This window comes from Protopterus annectens, chromosome 4.part1 (genome assembly GCF_019279795.1).
Source record: "Protopterus annectens isolate FY-2018-M chromosome 4.part1, PAN1.0, whole genome shotgun sequence".
In the NCBI taxonomy this organism is placed as follows: Eukaryota; Metazoa; Chordata; order Ceratodontiformes; family Protopteridae; genus Protopterus; species Protopterus annectens.
In genome coordinates, this window is record NC_056734.1 from 775,285,987 (window position 1) to 775,309,170 (window position 23,184).

The following is a 23,184-nucleotide window of genomic DNA, read 5'->3' on the forward strand; positions in this document are numbered from 1 at the left end:
TTCTTTTCACATAATATGAAATCGGGCATACAGAACATTCTAAATAACATTCGCATAAGCAAATATGTATGATGTTGATAAAAATATTCGGATTACTACGTAAAATGTTTGAAGTAAAGTCCGAATTGCATAAAACTAATAAAATAAAGGGAGACGACTGCATTTTTCGCAAAGTATATGTATTTTCATATTAAGCAAAGATATCAGAGTTTTCAGAAGTGTATAAAGTGATTGCATGTTTACGAAATAAGTTTACTGTAACACTGCACAAAGTACTGTCATTACAAGGCATATTTCGCAAAGCAGAGTATTTCAAAGAGTTTATTGTGCACTTGGATGTTGTTACAAGCTCACAGAACAGTTTGTTCATACATAATTACAAGGGCCATAATTTTTATTGCTGAGAACTGGAGAGTGTTTGAGCAAGAGTATGACATTTTCATACAGGCTGCATTTCCTGATAAAGATGACAGTACAAAGGCATTTATTCTACTTAATTTAGCTGGGCCAGAACCTATAGAAAGGGAATGCTCATTTGTGTATGCAACTGCTATTTATGCTGGAGAGGGGGAAAATCATTATATTGTTCTACAGGCTGAGTCAGGGGAAGACCGCGAGTGCTTAAAACGTAAATTTAGAGAAATGTGTAACCCCCAGACAAATGTTACAATGGAGAGGCACTTTTTTTTACAAGTGATCAAAAGCCTGGTGAAACTTTTGCAGTATATATAACTGACCTGAGAAACAAAGCTAAAATGTGCAGATCTGGTGACTTAAGGAATGAGTTGATAAAATACAGGCTTGAGTGTGGCATAAAAGATGATGCTGTGAGAAAAATGTTGCTTCATGACAGTGATTTACCTTTGTATATCTGACAAATCTCAATGGCCTTATTCAATCTCACAGAAAAACACCCAAACATGCTTACAAATGAGAACCGTTCTAGAAGCCAAAGTGATAAAGCTCATGTTGATAGTATGCAGCATGTGGTTAAAAGAAACAGGCCCAACCACATGGCAGCTGTAACGCCTGTAGCATCTACTGGTAAACCCCAGAACTTTCTACACATTGCAGACTTCACACAGTCTCAGAGAAGCACAAGAGTGAGTCATCACACTCAATGCATGGGCCCCAACACAGTAACTGTGGCGGTAGTCATGAATCTAAAAGGAAGAAATGTTTAGCTTTTGGTCAACAATGGCACAAATGTAATAAATAGAATCACTTCAAAAGATGTAAATGAAAAGGCCTACATTCCTTTCCTAAAAGGGAACATTTAAAGAAACTAGCTGATCAGTTAGACTGTGGCAACTCTACTCTTTATGTTGATGGTGTGTCAGTGCTTCATGAAATGGTTAATGCAGTTGATTTAAGGGCCAAAGATGAAGCATTCTGCACTGCTTAGATAAATGGCAAACCCACAGATCTCAAACTTGACACAGGTTCTAAATTCATTTGCGAGTGTGTGTAAAGGTGAAAGGCTTGATTTGGCAAGGTGTGCAAAACTTGTTACTTATGGAGGTGAAGAAATTCAAACTGAAGGCTGATTAGTGCTTTCATGTTACTTCCAGCAGAGTAGAAGTTACAGCTTATTATTTTATGTGGTCAAGAGGCATGTTCAGTCATTACTAGGGATCAAAGACGCTCTGACAATAGGACTACTTCATTTAATAAGGAAGTCCAACAGGTTAGTTTAAAAGACCACTACTCTAATTTTCCCCATCACATTTTTAAAAGCTATGCAGATTTGTTCCAAGACAAACTAGGCAATCTTCCAATTGTGTACTCCATGAAGTTAGAACCAGGAGGTCAGTCCAGTTATCAGGCCAGCGCATAAAGTTCCAATAGCCATGCAGGACAGAGTCAAGGCAGAGTTAGATAAAAATGGTGCAACAAGGTGTAATTTGTCCAGTGGAAACTCCAACAGAATGGGTATCTTCCATGGCAGCAGCTCAGATGACATCAGAATATGTACTGATCCACGGGATTTGAACAAAGTGCTAAAAAAAGTGCTAAAAAGACCTCATCCAATGCGCACAGTCGAAGAAGTCATGGCCTTTATGCCAAATGCCGCTATATTTTTTTTGTCTTAGATGCAAAAAGTTCATTTTGGCAACTTCAGCTTGACAAAAAATCCTGATTCCTCACTACTTTCTGTACTCTGTTTGGCAGGTATAGATTTTTGAGAATGCCATTTGGGATAAATTCTGCAAGTGAGGTCTTTCAACATGCAATAGAGCAATTTTTTTCTGGGTATCCTTGTGCTACTATAGTAGACGACATACTGGTAGGAGGTCCTGATGAAGCAGAGCATGACAGAAACCTCAGAAAAGTTCTGGAAAGGGCACGTCAAGTGAATCTTAATCTCAATGCACAGAAATGCAAATGCAGGCTACAAGAAGTTCCTTATGTCGGTCATTTATTCACGAGCACAGGCATATGACCAGATCCTTCAAATCAACCAACCATTCTCAACATGCCAGCGCCAGACAATGTTCAAACCCTGCAACGTTTTCTTGCTATGGTCAACTACCTAGGCAAGTTCATTCCAGACTTGAGCCAACGATCAGCACAACTCAGAGAGCTGGCACATAAAGATGTATCCTGGTCTTGGTCAAAGCAACACCAAAGAGCAGTTGATGTCCTGAAACCGAGATCTGCTAGTTCACCAATGCCCAGATACTATGATGGTCACAAACCAGTTACACTTTCCTGTGATGCTTCAAAGTTTAGACTTGGTGCATTCATTTTACAAGGGGATTAACCTGTTGCCTATGCATCGACAACTCTTATCCAAACCGAACAGCAGTATGCTCAGATTGAGAAAGAGCTTTTGGCAATTCTGTTTGCATGTTTAGAGTTCCATAATTATGTTTATGGTAGACCTATCCAGATCGAAACAAACCACCAACCATTAGTCATGATTCTGAGAAAGTCAATGCATTCAGCTCCAGCCGGACTGCAACATATGATGCTGAGATTGTAAAAGTATCATTTCAATCTTGTCTACAAGACAGGCAAACTTCTTTATCTTGCTGATACCTTATCCAGATCACCCAGAAATACCACTGAACAGCATGATAATCAAGGTTCTCGATTGATTTTAAAGTCATGGAAGTGAGACATTCTTCTTCCACATGTCTTGATGAGCTGAGAGAACATGCAGACATGGATCCAGTTTTACAGAGGCTCAACCACTTTATCAATCAAGGATGGCTATCAAAGCAATCTAGTTTACCTCAAGAAGTGCAACCTTATTTTCCATACAGAGATGAGATTTTGTCTGACAAAGGTATCATAATGAAAGGTCCGAAAGTAATTGTTCCAAAGTCCTTGCAACCTGAGTACATTACTATCCTACATCGTGGTTACCTAGGAACTGAATTTACCAAAAGAAGGACGAGAGAGATAGTATTTTGGCCTTCTATGTCACAAGACATTGAGAGAGCACTTTCTTCTTGTTCAGTATGTAATAGTACTAAGCCTCATCAACAGAAAGAACCACTTCAGCATAACCAGATTACAGAACTACCTTGGTCGTCAGTAGCCACTGATATCTTCGAGTAGAATGGTCAAGATTATTTGGTGTAGCAGACTCTTACTCCAATTGGATTGAGATTGACTTACTTCCTAACCTAGCATCTAGTACAGTCATTACTAAGATGAAGTGTCATTCTGCCATACATGGAAGTCCGCACACAGTTATTTCTGACAATGGCATGCAGTTTACAAGCCAAAAGTTCAAAAGATTTGCTGAAGAATGGGACTTTACTCATGTCACAAGTCATCCAGAGTACCCGTAGTCAAAAGGTTTGGCAGAACTCGCAGTGCAAACTGCAAAGCAGTTACTTGAGAAGTCTAAATGAGATAATACTGATGTGTTTTCTTTGAATCTCTTAAATCTCAGGAATGTTCCTTGGGATAAACACCTTGGTTTACCTGCTCAGAGACTTCTGCTGAGACAAACCAGAACCACATTACCAATCAGTAGTCAAATTGTTGGCTCTATGTGTTAAGAACAACAGATCAGTGAAAGTCTGTTGAAGAAACACCTATCCCAGAAGTCCTACTGTGATAAGGCCAGTAAACTACTCAATCCATTACACGAGGGAGAAGTGGTAAGGATGCAGATGTCCAGAGGTTATGATCGGATTGGTGTCATGAAGAATAGTGGTCCAGAGCTGAGATTGTACATTATAGAATCAGAAGGAGCAACTTTTAGGTAGAATTTGAGACCAGTGTCCAAACCTGTACCATAGCAGATAGCCTGTAAGAGAGACTATCTAGGTGTGAGCTGTCCAGTGTTCTAATTACAGAGGAAGTTCCAGAGGACATTCCTGTTCCTATGACAAATCCAGAAGTTCCTGACATGAGTTGCGCACCACAGACTGTCTCTTTTGCCAAATCTAGTCTCAACTGTTATGTTGTGAGATATGGTTGAATCTCTAAACCCTGTAGCAGATATGAAGCAAGGTGGACAGGAACATCGTGCTTTGTTTCTAATGTACATAGTAATGCATGCCTATCTCTGATATTCTTTTGCATGAAGGGCAATCTTTTTAAGAGGGAGAATGCAGATCAATAAGTGTGTACATACCTTTAAGAAGCTATCCAAGGGCTTGCACTAGAGTATAAATACTGAGCACTTGCGAGCCTGACTGCCATTCTGTAGTTGGCTGTTGAGATGTGAACATGTATGTATGTAAACTGTTTTTAAACTAGTTCATATTTAATGATGCTATCCATCCTGATATGTTCGTACATATTAAAGGATCTAAATGAAACCCAAAGCCTTCTCATTATTTATTTCTATTAGAGATGAATGAGTGACAGTAGAGGTACACATTTATCATAATTTTTCAATAAATATTGTTTCCATACAGGCAATATCTCTAGACTGCATAACATTCACATTCACATGAGTGTACATCATAGCAATCAGACGATACTTCAGGCAATGTCATATTCAAAGGTCAGGTCTGTGGTAGTGTAGCCCCACTGTTCAGAAGAACTATATTATCAATATGTGGTTATCCAGAAGCAGCAAATTAGCAATATGTGAATTTCAACCCACACTGAGCAACTGAAAGCACAACCTTCTCATCCTCTAGCTTTACGTACAAGAATGTAAAATAACTAGTTACCGACACTAATAAACTATTTTCTTAAAACATTCAACTTACTGAATATAAACATGTAACACTTGTAGATAACAGTTTGAATTGCAGGTGTCCATCAAATGGGCATGTCACCTAAACAGATATCTCCAACTGCATTGTACCTTTATCTCGCATATACCCGATCCACTTGATTAATTCACGTACTCTGAACTGTGACTCAGTTTATCACACCATTACTGCCCTAAACCCACCACACATAATCCAGTCTCCTCTTTCATCTTACTGATGTTCATCGTGTTTCACTGTTGAAGTCATTACATTTGAATAATCTGCTGGCAGGTTGCCCTCAGTCGGCCTGATTAACAAAGTCTTGCGTCCTGCGTCAGTTGCTGTCCCTTCTTCCATGATGTCAGGGGTATAAAACATGCAGCTGATGCCATTACATCAGTCTTTCTTGCCGCACAGTGCCCGAAGCAGAAGCAGTTCGCAAGTGTCAGTCGGCCGACTCCTGAAATTTTCTTTTTCGAGTTTCAGAACCGAAGTCTTCAACTAAAAGCTAAGTACCCCATTTGGGAAACGTTTTCTTGCTCCTTACCGATGTCAGTAAAAGTCAATAATTGTATTACTTGTTGGAAGCAAATACCTCATAAGGATTTTCATTTGTACTGTATTCCTTGCCTAGGCCCTGACCACGATGTACCTTGCTGTCAGTTTTGTGCTTTATTTAATCAGCGCACTATATGTTGATGGTACATTTTTGCTTCTAAATATTTCGGTTCTTGGTTTAATTATCCAGAAATGACATTGGTTAGCCATCCGACTACTGGAATACTGAAAAAATGCAAAGAAAAAAACAGAGACAAGCCACTGAGGTCAAAAACTGCTGACGACGCTTCTCCTAAGCCAGTCACCAGTACTCGGTGAGGTGCTTTCACAGCCCGATACCCGATACTTCTGATTCGCAAGCCTCTACTGAGACCCATTCGGAGTCCGGTATGCCGCGAGATGCTTCACATATGGAACCCGTGGATGTCCCGACCTTGGATGGGTCCGGAGCCGCTGAGCAGGCACTGGCTTCTGAGGGTGTATTCAGGCCTACAGACTTGCATATTAAACAGACTCCAATTTCAGTGCTAAGGCCTAAATCTCGATCTATGTCTAAAAAAACGATGCCCAGGCCACATGGTCAGGCCCCTATGCCTAAAAAACAAATGATCAAAATGGCTGAAGATTTAATTACTCTAATCAGGGGTAGTCAACCCCCTCCCCTCCAAGAGGCCTAGGACTGAACTTGAATCTTCTGAACAGGACTCTGTTTCTTCTGACTCTTCTAATGATCTGTCCATTCCTACCTATGAGGACTCTGATGCAGAGGATTCCATTCCCTCTGCTTTTCATTTGGGGAAACTTTACATACCTTAAGGGAGCATTTCCACTGGGAAAGTCAGGATTTCTCTGACTCCAAAAAGAGGCTTAGGGATTTCCTTCTTCTTCCTCAGCATAGGCCTTTGGCTATACCTCCTGTACTAGACATTGTTGACGATGTGTTTTCGAAATCCAGTATGGCCCCTGATTCCCTGCCTCCAGCCCCTAGCAATTCAGACAGGTACTACAGGGTTCCTGAGTCCCACAAATTCCTTTTCAAAAATCCTGTTGTGGATCCTGAGACCATTTCTCAGGGGCCCAAGGGCATTAAGGCTTCTACTGCTAAAACTCCTACCCCTTCTGATAGAGATTCCAGGGCGCTGGCTAGATGGGGTAAAAAGGTTTATACTTCTGAAACCTTAGCAATCAGGGCTTTAAACTGTCAATTCCATATGCTAGAATATCAACAGCATATCATGGGACTGCTTAAACAGAAAATTATGTTGATTTCTGACTGTGTGGAGAATAAAGAATTGCAGGATTTAATGCATTCAGCTGAACAAGTTGGCAAACATACTTTGCAATGTGGTTTTGATTCTTTAGAGGCTTCTTGCAGGGCTGCTGTTACTGGGTCTGTGCTTAGAAGGCATGCTTGGCTTAAGGAGCAATCTCTGCCTGATCATGTTAAAGCAAAACGTTTGGATGCTCCTTTACAACATAGGTTCATAGGTTCATAGGTAGATACTAGGCTATCTGCCCTAGGGCATTTATAAGCCTAGCCAGAGTGTATTTGGCTTCCGCCTCCCTATTAGATTAGCCTACTGTGCCTCTGTAAAGTAGGTCACAGAAGGTACCCTTTTAAGATTAGTTTACTGTGCCTCTGTCTAGCAGGGACACAGGACCGCCTGTTTGGCAATAAGGCTGAAGTTCTAAAAAAGATGGAAGATAAAGCTGAATCTATGCAAACTGTGAAAGATTTCCTACAGGTACAACCCTCCTAGATTTAGTAGGCATTGGCCTACTAAGAACTGGCCCTTTCCAGCTCCTTCCAGAGCCACTACAGCCAAACCCAGACATTCCAAAAGCACCAGGTTTCAGTCCCAAGTGACTTTCAGAACTAAGCAATGGGGTGCTTCCACTTCCAAATTTGGAAACAACAAGGCACCACCCTATGGTAAACAGTCTCAATGACTTCTCTTTAAAATTACCAAGCACTTATCTCTTAGCCGCCCCTTTTGGGGGAAAAACTGTCTCTTCATTCAAGAAACTGGCAATTTATAACCCAGGACAAAAGGGTTTTAAATATAGTCCCATGGATACAGATTTCATTTCCACATGCTGCCAACACCAAACGGGTGGCCAGACCTGCCCCCAAATCAGTGGGCAGAGGCTCAGAAACAAGTACTTGCCCTCCTAAACATGGGGGCTATTCAACTAGTACCAGAAGAGGAAAGGGGACAAGGTTTCTATTCCAGACTTTTCCTGGTACCCAGAAAAGACAAATCATGGCGTCCAATTCTGGACCTGTCTACTCTAAACACCTTTTTGGACTTTCCAAAATTCAAGATGCTGACTCTTCACCAGTTACTTCCTATGCTAGGCAAGGATGCCTGGTTGACAACTCTAGATTTAAAAGAGGCTTACCTGCATATCTCAATAAGGGAATCTTGCAGAAGATACCTATGCTTCAAAGCAGGCTGCGTGCATTAACAGTTCTCTGCACTGCCCTTTGGCTTGTCTACTGTGCCCAGGGTATTCACAAAGTGCCTGGCTCCAGTAATTGCATTTTGCAGGCAAAGGAATATTCAAATTTATCCATACCTGGACAATTGTCTAATTCAGGCAGAAAACCAGGCCATTCTTCAAAAACATCTGGCGTTTGTAAAAAGAGTTCTAACCTGTCTAGGGTACACCATAAATGAAAAGAAATCTCAACCGGTACCCTCTCAAACAATTACATTCCTGGTGCAAGCTTGAATACAACTGGCAAGATGGCTTTCCTTATGCCAGAAAAGCAAATTCATTTGGTGACTTACTTCAAACATGTGGCCACAAAAACCCTGCTATCTGCAAGGCAAATACTGCAAGCCTTGGGGTTCATGGCCTCCTGCATTCTTCTAATTCCATATGCAAGACTGCAAATGAGGAAATTTCAGTGTTACTGAAAAACTTTATGGAGTCAACATTGTCACAGCCTGGAAACAATGATTCCTATCATACCTTGCCTGCACCTAGAGTTCCTATGGTGGGCAGAGGCCAGCCACCAAAACAAGGGACTGCCATTCACACCACCCCCTGCCGCCCAAACCCTAACTACAGACACATCAGACTATGCATGGGGGGCTCATCTGGCAGGGAAGTGCATTCAGGGCAAATGGAGCCCAAATCAAATGCACCTTCATATCAATCAAAAAGAAATGCTAGCTGTACAGAATGCACTGACAGCCTTCAAGGACTACCTTCCTCCAGGACAATTACTGATAAAGACGGACAACACCACGGTTATGTGGTACTTAAACAAGCAGGGAGGTACACATTCCTACCCCCCTCTGCAGACTAGCCATGGCATTGTGGAACACGGCCTTGGGCTACCAAGTACAACTACAAGCTCAATTTCTGCCAGGAAAGCTGAATGTTCTGGCAGACGAACTAAGCAGAAATCTCATGGACCCACATGAATGGAAACTGGAACCACAGATTTTCAACATGTTGACATGCAAATGGGGGAGCCCAGACATAGATCTTTTTGCCTCACCCCAGAACTACCAATTGGACAAATTTTGCACAAGAACTCGTCACAAAAAAGCCTGGAAAGTGGATGCTCTGTCCTTCAGCTGGAAAAACCTATCAGTCTATACCTTTCCCCCTCTGCCTCTGCTCTCCAAAGTTCTTCTAAAAGTCAAACAGGACAAACCAAAAATTATTTTGATTGCTCCCGACTGGCCTCGCCAACACTGGTACCCACTCTTGTGCAGTGTGTCACACATTTCACCGTGGCACCTGCCTCAGACACCTTGCTTACTGTCTCGTGGCACCTGCCTCAGATACCTTGCTTACTGTCTCAGCAAGAGAACCAAATTCTGCACCTTCAGCTCCAAACATTGAATCTTGCATCTTGGCTAATCACTTACATTCCCCCTTAGCATTCCTCAGCAAACCTGTGATGGATGTCATTTTGGAGGCGAGAAGACATAGTACAAGAAAATCTTATGCTGACAAATGGAAAAGATTCTGTGCCTGGAGACAATCTCAAGGGATGAGCACAGCATTGCCCAATTTACCTCAGATTTTGCAATACTTAACTGAGATGCTTCACAAGAGCCTGTCTTCTTCTTCCATAAAAATCCATGCCTCAACCATTTCAGCTCATTACAACACAGAACCCTCCTATTCTCTCATCCTCTTCTAAAGCAGTATCTCAGAGGGGGCAAAAACATGAGACCACCCAGTAGAGCTCCAACCCCTGCCTGGGACCTTAACTTTGTATTGGAGAAACTCACTCTACCTCCATTTGAGCCAGCTGCTACTTCACACTTAAAATTTCTTTCCTGGAAAACAGCCTTCCTTTTAGCAATCACTTCAGCTAGAAGGATATCTTAACTACAGGCCCTTATGGCAGTGGAGCCTTTCATTATCTTTCATGCGGACAGGGTGTCACTCAGGACCAATCCATCATTCATGCCCAAGGTGGTATCCAGTGTGGCTCTTAATCAGTCCATTCATTTGCCAACTTTCTTTCCCAATCCACAGAACATGGGGGAGCGGATTCTGCATTCATTGGATGTACACAGACAACTTAGATTCTACTTGGACAGGACTAAATCTTGAAGAAAATCTGAACAACTGCTGGTTGCATTTGCTGCAGGGGCAGAAGGGAAGGCTATTTCACAGCAAACCATTTCCAAATGGATAAGCCATTGTATTTATTTCTGTTATAAGCACCATGGAAAACCTATCGCCCAGGGGATCAGATCTCATTCCATCAGGGCTGCATCTACTTCAACAGCCTTTCTCAGAGGTGTTCCTACCAGGGATATTCTAGAAGCTGCTACCTGAAGTTCAGTTCATACTTTCACCAAGCATTATCACGTACCTATTTTCTCTAAATCCAGAGCTGGCTTTGCCACTGCTGTTTTGCTGGGCCTTATAGCTGGTACTAATGCTGTATAAATCCATCCTTCCAACCATAGCTTTGGGAATCTACCCAAATGTAATGACTGCAACAGTGAAACACGATGAACAAAGTACAGTTGTGTACACTTACCATAAATTCAGATGTTCAAGTGTATTCACTGTTGCAGTCCTGGTTACCCTCCCTCCAGCCCCCTGTTTTTCTATTACTATGCCTCTACTTTCTTTTACTATGCTTAAAAGCCTTTTTGGTGCATTTGATTTTGTTTGGAGGTATTTTTTTGTGTTTTTAATTTTATATATATATATATATATATATATATATATATATATATATATATGTATAGCTCCCCATTTGGGGGCACCTGACATCTGGGGCAAGAAAAACTGGATGTAATGGCATCGGCTGCATGTTTTATACCCCTGATGACCTGACATCATGGAGGAAGGGACAGCAACTGACGCAGGACCCAAGACTTTGTTAATCAGGCTGACTGAGGGCAACCTGCCAGCAGATTACCCAAATGTAATGACTGCATTAGTGAATACACTCAAACATCCTCATTTATGGTAAGTGTACACAACTGTACTGTCTTCATTCGCTTTTCTAATCCAACTACTACTAGTCATGTCTCCACCATGTCTGCTCCTACTTTAACTCTATTCTACCTTTTCTTTTCCACTTATGTAACTGTGCATACATTTGGTTTACTATATCTTGCATATATATTTTGTTCATCAGACTTTCTATACTTAATCATAAATAATGTGAATCACTGTTATCTGTTTACTGTACATTGTTTTTCGTACATTATTATGTAAACTGGACTGTGGCTGTAACTGGTCATTGTTTGATCAGCATTATACCCTGGCAAACACATTTAAATAAATAAAATACACCAGCCTGAAAGAGGTTCTCTGACATTTATTCTACACATACTACATCATGTTCTTAATTGCTTACATCATCACCAAATCACCAACAAATCTACTACAAAGAATCTACTATTCACTTGACAAACACTAACAAATGCAACATGGGGCTCCATTTCTTCTGTGAAAGAACTGTATGATGAAATCAAGTCTTCGTTCAGTGCTTCTCTTTTTTCTAAAAAGTCTGAAAACTTAGTACAGCCTGAGACAATCATCAGCAGGAGTTCAAGGTGTAAATACCCTGTCAGTGTACTCGCATTTCCTTCTACAGCAGGATCAGCTCCTAGCTGGCATTACGAATCTGGTAGAAGAGGTATAACTAGACATCAGTAAACCTACCACAGACTTGTTGTCTCACAGGAGCTTTGCAGAGACCTTGAACTGCATTCATAGGGGCCCAAAATGGACAGGGATAGAAGGGAGGTATAAGGTATCAGTTTTGGTATATGAAGCTGGAGGTGAGGGATGAACAAAAACAATGACATGATTGATCCCAAAAATGTTGGTACTGGGGCTCACATGGCATGTATATTTTTCCAGATATCATACTGGTTGACACTGGTTTTAGAAAATGAGTTTAAGCCATAGTTCATAATCTGGAGCCAGTCTTCAGCTAAACCCACTGAAAAAACTGCACATAGACATGCAAGTGCCAGGTAATGTTTGAGCACAAAACCTGTAAGGTCATATACTTTGGCAATTGAAGCAAGGTATGATAAATGTGTCAGGACTATCTTAACAGATGTGATCTGTAAAGTTAACGTAATGCATGGCAAAAATATGAGCCAAAACATTTACTAGGTTCATGGCAAAAATATGAGCCAAAATTAGGGACATTCTGCAAAATCGAGAACTGCTAAAAATGAGATTGTAGGAGGGCAAGGAAGTTTTCCTTTACTGCCAATGCTGTGTGTGTTAGTAGAAATGCTGATGTATTGGAGGCATCCCCCTTACAAAAATGCTTGCTTTTTATTGTTTTCTAGAAGTTGAAATTGTGCATAGATGACTCTCTTTGTATATAATGCAGTTCATTGTAACTGCATTCACAGGACTGTTACGTATCCATTAGATTCTAGACATGTAATCACCATGGTGCACTTATATGGGGTGGTGGCTCAGTTAAAGGGGAATAAAGCATCAGGCCATAATAAAGTCAGTGTTAGTAACTCAGCTGTGTTAGCCAAGATAACCTGCTACATTTTTTTTTTCATTTAAACATGATACCAGGAGATTCTCCATAGTCACTATAACTTTTATAACTGCACATTTGCATTTCCACTAGTTTAACTTTACACATAAGGGTACGTTAAACTGTATAAGCTTCATACATTAACTTTAGCATAATTTAAATAAAAAAATAAAGTAGTTACCTTCAGCTTCAAAGGCATGTATTATTTTTGGTGGCTTTTTCTTCTTCTTCTAATCCATTTGATTATGGTTGCACAGGCAAAAAAAAAGAAAAACAAAAGTTAAGAATGCTTACAATACTTCATTGCATACATTAAATATTATGACATTTCTAAAACAGTTAATTAGTCATAGTTTTTAATTTATAGTGGACAAACAAGTAATGGTAACTTGAAGCCAGGTTTTCCATTCTGTACTCAGATATATACTGTGCTACACAAAACCATCTTACACTATAAACATGCATAATACTTCTCCAAAATGCTGTTCTCTATATACTTCTACACACTTTGTTCCTCCTCTCAGCTGACAATCAGCTGCCATCAGCTTACTCTCCTCGTTCACTAGGTCTACTGGTTCCACCTGTACTTAACCTGGGCTCAACTTGACATCCATTCTGGGATAGTGAGGAGATCGAGATTCCAGAATGTTGGTGTAGCATCATAATGCAGATAGGAAGTGCGGCCTAATGCCTACCACCTCTCAAGCAGCCTTCTGCCCTCCACAACTGCTGTCTTTAAGAAGTGTATGCCGACATTTGTGCATGTGCAACCTTACCAAATTATGTACTTCTTGTAGAATGGAGCTCACCACATTCTTACAGCTGCTAATGCAGTGACCCTAGGCTGCCTTTCTCTCCTTAGCATGGCAGAGCTGATGCCCCTCATTCATTCCCACCCTCCCTCACATGGCCCCTTCAGTGCCCCTGCCACTACTCGAACACGAGTCATATGGATTGCAATTAGGGCTTTACCCCCTCTGTGCCACTGCTCTTCTCTAAACACACGATAAATGCCATCTACAGCAAAAAAGAGAAGACGTCTTCAAGAGTTTAATATAACAAAGGATTATGATAAGATTTCTGATCATAATTTTGCTATATGTTCAAGAATTGATAAAAAAATAATTCACCCCAAGAGCAGAATGAATTGAAACTTAAGAGGGAAATCATGACTTCCATTTCAAGGGTATAAAACAAACTTGGTTATAATTAGGGAGATGTGTGTTTTACTTTCTCTGGATGCTACCAGCTACATTCAGTGAAACAAAGAGCTAAAAGTATAAGAAAAATGCAACACACTTTGCATCTGGCTGCTGTCTGTGAGGCACAGCTAAGTGCATCTTTGGTCCTAAAGCAGCATTAAAAATTGTAATACACTTCATGCTGCCCCATATAAAATAGAAGTGTGCAATCTGATTTTTTTTTTTCTTACAGATTCTAAAGCCATTTTATCTCACTAGTAGTTTTTTTTTGTTTTGTTTTTTGGTGGCCTAGAGCTTAACAACATAGAAAAGGACTTAACTGTTAATTAGCCATCTTAGATAAGAAAGGCACTTAAAGTCAGCATATTCCCAACTTTGTAGTCTTCAGAGCACTACATAATGAACAGATATTTATGCTGTAAGCAATATGCAAAAAAAAAAACAGTTATGTGCTTCTTATTGCCTCTGAAAATTGTAATATGGTTCAGAGATCTTAAATAACAAATCAGTACAACAGTTTTCATGGCTACACCCTTGCAATGAGTATGCTGCAACATTAGTATTTACAGAAATTACAGTAATGCAGCACCTACAATGGTTACTCTTAAATGATCCAGTTATACAAGTAACAGTCCCTGGTCTTTATGACCATGACAATGTGAAAGTACCTTTACAAAGGAACAAAATGTTCTTTCTGTACCACTTACGAGTCTGGATCCTCAGAATACTATGCTGTAAATTAGGAGGGGGATAGATGATTGCCAGTATTCAAAATAGCTTTTTAAAACAAAGCTGCCAAATATGATGTTCATCGTGGTTCACTGTTGTAGTCATTACTGTAGGGTTCTTCCTGCTGGCAGCAGCCCTCGATCGGCCAGAGTCCCAAAGTCTGGGTCCGACATCGGCTGAAGTCGCTCCTTCCCTGATGTCAGTGCGCCAGGGGTATAAAGGCCTCAGCCGATGCCATTTTCCCCAGTCTTTCTTGCCGTGCGGTGCCCGTAGCAAAGCAGTTCGCAAGTGCCGGTCGGCTGACTCCTGTTTACTTTTGGTGACTTTTGTATCGAAGACTTCGTATTTTAAGCTAAGTAGCCCATTGGGGAAACCTTTTTCTTGCTCCAGTCCAATGTCAGAAAAAGTTAATACCTGTATTGCTTGTGGGAAGCAAATACCTCATAAGGATTTTCACTCTTACTGTAAACCTTGCCTAGGCCCTGACCACGACATAGCTAATTGTAGGTTTTGTGCTAGATTTAACCAATACACTATTAGGCATAGGTACAATTTTGCCTTCCATTATTTTGGAAAAAGATTTAATTACAATATGTCGTCGGATTCTTATCCGGCTACCGGAGTGTATAAGAGGCGCAAGGATAAAGACAGGCCTCCGAGGTCCAAAGAGGAAGACATTATGCAACCAGAGCCAGTTGCCGGTTCGTCTGTCGTCAGTGAGGTGTTTTCGCAGCCCCTGTCGTCCGCCACTTTTGAACCAGTTGCCTGTACTGACTCCCACGAGGAGCCGATGGAGCCTTCAGAATTTCCAGGGAATGGACCTTCGGATAATGCTCACTCAGATGGATCCAGAGCTGCTGTGCAGGCAACGGCTTCTGAGGGAGTTTTCAGGCCTACACAGCTTCATGTAAAGATGGCTTCAGTTTTGCAGTCAAAGACAAAGACTAAGCCTCTGGCAAAGACAAAGAAGCAAGCACAGGCCCCTTCTGATCAGGGCCCTAGACCTCAAAGACAAATGCTTAAAATGGCTGAAGACCTGTTAACTATGATCAGGGGTTGCCATCCCCCTCCTGACAAGAGACCTAGACTAGAGCCAGATTATGATTCCTCAGATCAAGTTTCAATTTCTTCTGCTTCTTCCTCGGAGCAGGATTATTCCTTCCCTCCTTATGAGGATTCTGATGCTGAAGAATCCCTTCCTTCAGCCTCTCCTCCTGAGGATTATTCATTTGGGGAAACTTTGCATGACATTAGAGAGCATTTTCACTGGGAAGGGCAGGAATACTCTGAGTCCAAGAAAAGGCTTAGGGATTTTCTTCTGCTCCCCAGCATAGGCCCCTGGCTATTCCCCCTGTATTGGACATTGTGGATGATGTTTTTACAGAGGCGTCCCTCTCTCCCGATTCTTTTCCTCCTGCGCCTGTCAAACCGGATAGGCATTATAGGGTTCCAGAGTCTCACAAAGTTCTTTTTAAGAACCCTTCAGCTGATCCAGAAACTATCTCACAGGGCCCTAAGGGTCTTAAGGCGGCCTCTGTTAAAAATCCTATTCCCTCTGACCGAGAGTCCAGAGCCTTGGAAAGATGGGGCAAAAAAGTTTATACTTCTACTACATTGTCTATTAGAGCTTTGAATTGTCAATTTAATATGTTGAAATATCAGCAATACCTTTTGTCTGTGTTAAAACAAAAGATGTCTACTGTTTCTGGTGGTGCAGAAAATAAGGAGTTACAGGATTTATTGCATGCTACTGAGCAGGTGGGTAAACATACCCCTGCACTGTGGTTTTGATTCTTTAGAGGCTTCTTGCAGGGCTGCAGTAACTGGCGCAGTTATTAGAAGGCATGCTTGGTTAAAGGAGCAAAGTTTTCCGGATCAAGTTAAGGCAAAACTTTTAGATGCCCCTTTGCAGCACAATGTTTTGTTTGGGGCCAAAGCTGAGGAGGTATTAAAGAAAATGGAAGACAAAGCCAAATCTATGCAGACGGTTAAAGATTTTCTACAGGTACAACCCCCTAGATTTAGCAGGAACTGGCTAGCTAAACCTTGGTGCTTTCCGAGCTTGGACAGACCTCAGAGAGGCAGATACAGGCATTCAAGAGGTAGAGGACAGGCACAGCCCCCTTTCAGAAATAAGCAGTGGAGTGCCCCCTCTCCCAAGGGAGGAGAAGATAGGTCACAACCTTACAGGAAACAGTCATTATGACTCTCCCTTACCAGCTCCAGGGGCTCCCCTCCTAGATGCGCCTTTGGGAGGAAACATCTCTCTTTTTTATCACAATTGGAGCCGCATAACCCAAGACAAATGGGTTCTGGACATAGTTTTAAGGGGTTACAAGTTTAATTTCCATACCTTGCCAAAACCAAACAGATGGCCAGATCTGCCAAAGCATCAATGGGCAGACGCACAACAGCAAGTTCAGTCCCTCATGGCTATGGGGGCCAAAGGATTGGTACCGGATTCAGAAATGGGGCAAGGGTTTTATTGAAGACTTTTCCTGGTTTCCAGGAAGGAAAACACATGGAGACCAATCCTGGACCTTTCCGTATTAAACACCTTCCTAGATATACCAAAATTTAAGATGCTCACTCTGCAGCAGCTGCTGCCTATGCTGAGCAAGAATGCTTGGATGGTGAATTTGGACTTGAAAGAAGCTTACCTGTATATTCCCATACAGCAAGAGTGCAGACGGTACCTGAGATTCAAAGCGGGCTCGAAGCATTACCAGTTCTCTGTGCTGCCCTTTGCCTTATCTACTGCGCCCAGGGTCTTTACAAAGTGCCTGGCACCAGTAATGGCATTTTGCAGACAGAAGGGAATTCAAATTTACCCTTATCTGGACGATTGTCTCATTCAAGCGGACAATAAGGAGACTTTACTTCAGCATCTGGCTTTTGTGCAGCATCTTCTCCGGTGCCTAGGGTTCACAGTGAACCTAAAGAAATCAAACCTGGTGCCCACACAACAGATTACTTTCCTGGGTGCTCTTCTGAGTACTACAACCCAGATGGCTTACTTGACACCAGACAAAAAAGTGCAACTGGCTTCTTCTTTCAAAAACCTAGCTTCAATGAGTCAGCTAACTGCAACAAAAATTCTGCAGGCTTTGGGTTACATGGCATCCTGCATTCTGTTAATACCATATGCAAGACTGCATATGAGGAAGATACAGTGGTACCTCAAGAGTGTATGGTCTCAGCAGCATTGCCACAGTTTGGAATCGGTGATCACAATTTTGCCTCGTCTCCGGCAGGAGTTTCTTTGGTGGGCCGAGGGCCTGTCTCCAGAACAAGGGGAAGCCTTTCTGTCCCACTCCAGCCAATCAAGTCATAACGACGAATTCTTCGGACTATGCATGGGGAGCCCACATGCAAGGGAGATGTCTTCAGGGTGCCTGGATAGAGGACCAAATGCACCTGCACATAAATTTGAAGGAGATGCTAGCTGTACAGAATGCCCTAACAGCCTTCAAGGATCTTATTCTACCGGGGCAATTACTGATAAAGACGGACAACACTACAGTGATGTGGTACATAAACAAGCAGGGAGGCTCTCACTCTTACCCCCTGTGCAGATTGGCCATGACTCTGTGGAACACAGCACTGGCCAGCAAGGTAGACTTACAAGCTCAATTCCTGCCAGGAAAGGACAACACTCTGGCAGTCTAAGCAGAAACCTTTCAGATCAACACGAATGGATGTTGGATGTTCGGATATTCAGGATGATAACGGAGGCATGGGGGTGCCTGGACATAGATCTTTTTGCATCCCCCCAAAACCATCAACTTCAAACATTCTGCACGAGGACCTACCACAAACTAGTATGGAAAGTGGATGCCCTTTCATTCAGTTGGAAACGCCTCTCAGTATATGCTTTTCCTCCTTTGCCTCTTTTACCACGGGTACTTCTGAAGATCAGACAGGACAGACTGCAAATGATTTTACTGGCTCCCAACTGGCCTCGGCAATTCTGGTATTCCACCCTGATGAACCTGGCTCAGGGTCCACCCTGGATTCTGCCACAAATTCCACATCGACTGTCTCAACAAGACAGCCGGATCCTGCACAGCCATGTCAAAAACTCTGAATCTAGCAGTCTGGCGGATCCAGGGTCTTTAATCATCTCTACCCTTACCAAACAGGTAATGGACGTAATCCTTGAAGCTAGAAGGCCCAGCACCAGGAAATCTTATGCAGGTAAATGGAAAAGATTTTGCTCCTGGAATCAGGCCCAGGGTTTTGATTCTGCAGTTCCAAACATTCCTCTGATTTTACAATACCTAACAGAGATGTTGCATAAGGGCCTATCTTTTTCATCTATCAAAATTCATGCCTCTGCTATTTCTGCACACTACAATACAGATCCCCCAATTTTTTCTCATTCGTTACTTAAACAATATCTCAGAGGGGCAAAGAATATAAGGCCCCCTATAAGAGCACCAGTTCCCACTTGGGATCTCAACTTTGTTTTGGAAAAGTTAACTTTGTCTCCTTTTGAACCTGCAGCTTCCACAGATTTTAAGTTCTTATCATGGAAAACTGCTTTTCTTTTAGCTATAACCTCTGCCAGAAGAGTTTCGGAATTACAAGCACTCATGGCTGTGGAACCCTTCATTATTTTTCATCAGGACAGGGTGTCCCTGAGGACTAACCCCACCTTTATGCCTAAGGTGGTTTTGAAAGTAGCCTTGAATCAGACTATTCATTTACCTACCTTTTAGCCTAATCCTCAAAGTGAAGAGGAGAGAATTTTGCATTCTTTAGATATACACAGGCAGCTTCGTTTTTACCTGGACAGGACCAGGATTTTGTTTGTAGCTTATGCTTCTACTTCACAGGGGAGAGCAATCACTAAACAAACTATTTCTAAGTGGATTGCCCACTGCATCAAATTCTGTTACTCTCATCATGGCAAACCAGTTCCTGTTAATGTTAGAACACATTCTACCAGAGCTACTGCTACTTCAGCAGCTTTTTTCAGTGGAGTTCCTACCAAGGAAATCTTAGAAGCTGCAACTTGGAGTTCTGTGCATACTTTTTCTAAGCACTACAACCTCCGTCTCTATTGTAAATCTAGGGCAGGCTTTGCCTCTGCAGTCCTGCAGGGTTTTGTAGCCGCTCCTTCTGTTCCTTCTCCAGCCACCCTTTCTTATCTTTGGGATTCAACCCTACAGTAATGACTGCAACAGTGAACCACGATGAACATAGTAGAGTTGTGTACTCTTACCATAAATGTAGATGTTCGAGTGTGTTCACTGTTGCAGTCTGGGTTACCCTCCCTCCTATCCCCCTCTTTTGTTGTTTTTTGAGTACTGTCTTTGTCTCCTTGGCACTACTCTTTCTCTGAGGTATTTTTGCTGGTGAAATTTGGGAATGTTCTAATTTGATGTTTGCTTTTTCTTCTAAGTTTTTGGCCTTTACTTTTTGGGCACCTGACATCTGGGGCAAGAAAAACTGGGGAAAATGGCGTCGGCTGAGGCCTTTATACCCCTGGCGCACTGACGTCAGGGAAGGAGCGACTTCAGCAGACGTCAGACCCAGACTTTGGGACTCTGGCCGATCGAGGACTGCTGCCAGCAGGAAGAACCCTAGAGTAATGACTGCAACAGTGAACACACTCGAACATCTACATTTATGGTAAGAGTACACAACTGTACTTTCCTCTTAAGCATTTCTAACACTCTGTTTAATCTGTCTTCTACTTAAACAATCAATGTAGTTAGGTCTATTCATGCAGTACAGAGTTACAATGGATGCCCTCCAAAAGAAGCTGTATATGTGCAAATCAGACCTCACTAGTTGCAAAAAACACAGATTTACTTAACTTTCAAATACTGACCATACTACCAGTAATGCAAACAGCATAAATTTATTAAGCAAATATTTTAAACTGTGTTATTTAAATTATACAAATTAATGACATCGGGTCACACAACTATTAATCAACTTGTAACAACGCTTGATATAACTGTAATTAAGCATAACCTGGCCTTCATCAGAGCGGGTCAGTTACTTTTATTTATTTAATTAAACGTTTACCAGGAAAATCCAACTTGGAACAAGCCAATTTTCAGCAGAGGCCTGGGGAGAAACTCATGTGTTTATACTTTTTAAGATGTTTAAGTTATTTAATTAAAAAGTACATTTATGTCATTCTTGAAGCATGACATCCAGGATTCAATTTAAACAGAAAAGCAGCAGATACGGCTAGAATCAACCCCCCAGAAATAAAACAATAAAAACTACACAAAACAAAGATGTAGTCTGAATCCATTTAACCTCAAAGCTAAACAAGAAGCTTTATTACACACAATGTGGCTTCAGTACTTAATGTCTAACCCCCCATCCCCCTTGCCATGGCTTAAACTTCATGATAACACAACACTGGAGCACCCAGCTCTGCAAGCAGAGTCACTCCTGTCAATGCATTTATGTTTAAATGACAGTCTTGCTCATCTAGGTTGTAATGCATTTGCAGTAAAAACCTGAGGAGAAAAACACTGTACATTACAGCAAGTGTAACAGTCTCACACATAATGAATTCATCCAATCATTCACAACCCCTTTTCCCATTTTTGTACATGGGGTTGGAGTGTCACTTCAACAGTGACAATCATCTAAATCCAAGGTTTACACCACTGGGTGGCTAACCCTGCCATTGTAGTTCTTTCACACCACACACTTGCAAGTACACTCAGACCGATGGCCAATTCAGAATGTGCAATCCACTTACTGCATGTCTTTGGAATGTGGGAGAAAACCTGGAAGAAACCCATGAGAACCCAGGGAGGAAAGGCAGACTCTGCACAGAAGGCATCCCAGCTGAGAATCAGACAGATGCACTTTATGCTTTGAGGCGACAATGCTATCTGTGCCCTTGTTCACACATAATGGATACACAGCTGTATTTATCACATTGTAAACAATGTGATGTTCTTACCTCAACACTGCATGAAAATGTCAAAAAAGTGCTAGCAGAGTAACAGTTTTTACTCTAAAATAAACAACTTTCCAAGCCCAAAAGTACTAATTACACATGGTAGCATAGAACTGTATAGAGCAGCAGCTTTAAGATTTTCTGCTTTAATAACCTAGAAGAGTCACATACAGTTAGTTGGGTCAAGTCCTGCTTTCAAAGCCGCAGCAGTGCAGCAGTAAGTGGGAGTGGTGTACAAGCAGTAGTACTTTGTTAACCTGAAAGTCAGCTCATGAGATGCATCTTGTAATGTGATGGATTAAAAGTCACAGAATAAAGGGCGATCAATTTACGTATGTATATCAGTCTTCTCTATGTATGGGCGAGAATATTCTTGTCTGTAATTTTACTGTACGAATTATATACTCATCAAGAAGGTGGCAGGAATCTTGTCATAGGTAATTAGCAGCTGCAACTGATTTATGTTGATTTTTAAAAGTGGCTATGTTACTTTAGTTAATGGTTCCTATTAGAAGTACATTCCAAATGTTGCGTATATAGTTGCTCAGAAAGGAAATCAGTATAGGAATTTTTGCGTATAGTAGTTTGAATAAGTATGTTTTGTTTGGATCATTGTGGCTAGGTTGAAAATTGGATGTCAATGTTAGTATTGTTATATGTCTATAGTTAGAACTTAGGAAACTGTGGTCACAAGAGAGAGAAGGAAACACTGGAATCTATTTTTAAAAGGATGGCCAAGACAGCCATTATGTAACCAATGACTGGACAAATCATCTAATCAATTACAATGATCCAATACCAGTACCAGCTGCTCGATCAAACTATATATTCCAGACAACCATTCATTAGAATTACTCAAATTAAGTGGGCCATAACACCTGTAATCTACATCTGATGACCACTGAGAGTAATTTCACAGTTTACAGGTAAATACTAAGCTAACTGTCCTGAAGGGCCATCTTAAACCTAGCCAATATCCTAAGATCAGAATCAAACACTGAACCTTGTATCTAGGAGATAAAGATCTTAAAATTATGCCAAACCTATCTTCAAAACTAAAATGACATGGTCTTGTTGTCTTCTTTTACACACCATTTATCACCATATTTGCTTAACACTGCAGTTTCTTAACTTAAGTTTTAACAAGATGAGAATAAATTAACAGTTGTCTTGTATGTTTCTTGACTGGGAGATCCAGATGGACAAAACCAATTTCAGTAGAGCTGCAGGAAGAGAAAAAAAAAAAGCCAGCGATGCAAGCTTAATTCCTTCAAAGGCACATAAAAGCACATGTGTAGGACCATACAAGGAGCACAATGCAGAAGAGAAGTATATGTCAACAGCGATTATCCAGAGTAGAATAAATTACACACAAGATTTACACATGGTCAACTTTATTTTTATCAAAATTACATCATTTTGATGTTTTCTGTGTTTGATATTACAAAAACAGGCCAATGAGAAAATTGCTTGTTGAAAAATACTTACCAACAAGAGGCCCTTTTTGTACTACACAAGAGAAACAAACTGATATTTTCTAACTCATTTTACCGAAGCACACCATATATGAGCAATTGC

At 41.3% G+C, this 23,184-nt stretch overlaps 1 protein-coding gene across 1 annotated transcript in view; it reads right to left on the reverse strand.

Moving 5' to 3' along the window:
* The window catches only part of ARHGEF26 (Rho guanine nucleotide exchange factor 26), a 1,375,009-nt gene that overhangs the window by 1,194,697 nt on the left and 157,128 nt on the right, over positions 1-23,184 (reverse strand). Inside the window, exons 2-3 of the mRNA XM_044070517.1 lie at positions 18,134-18,152; positions 9,572-9,592 (exon numbers count right to left, since the gene is read on the reverse strand). Coding sequence (XP_043926452.1) covers positions 9,572-9,592; positions 18,134-18,152 — 40 coding nt within the window. The remainder of the gene's footprint in view (positions 1-9,571; positions 9,593-18,133; positions 18,153-23,184) is intronic.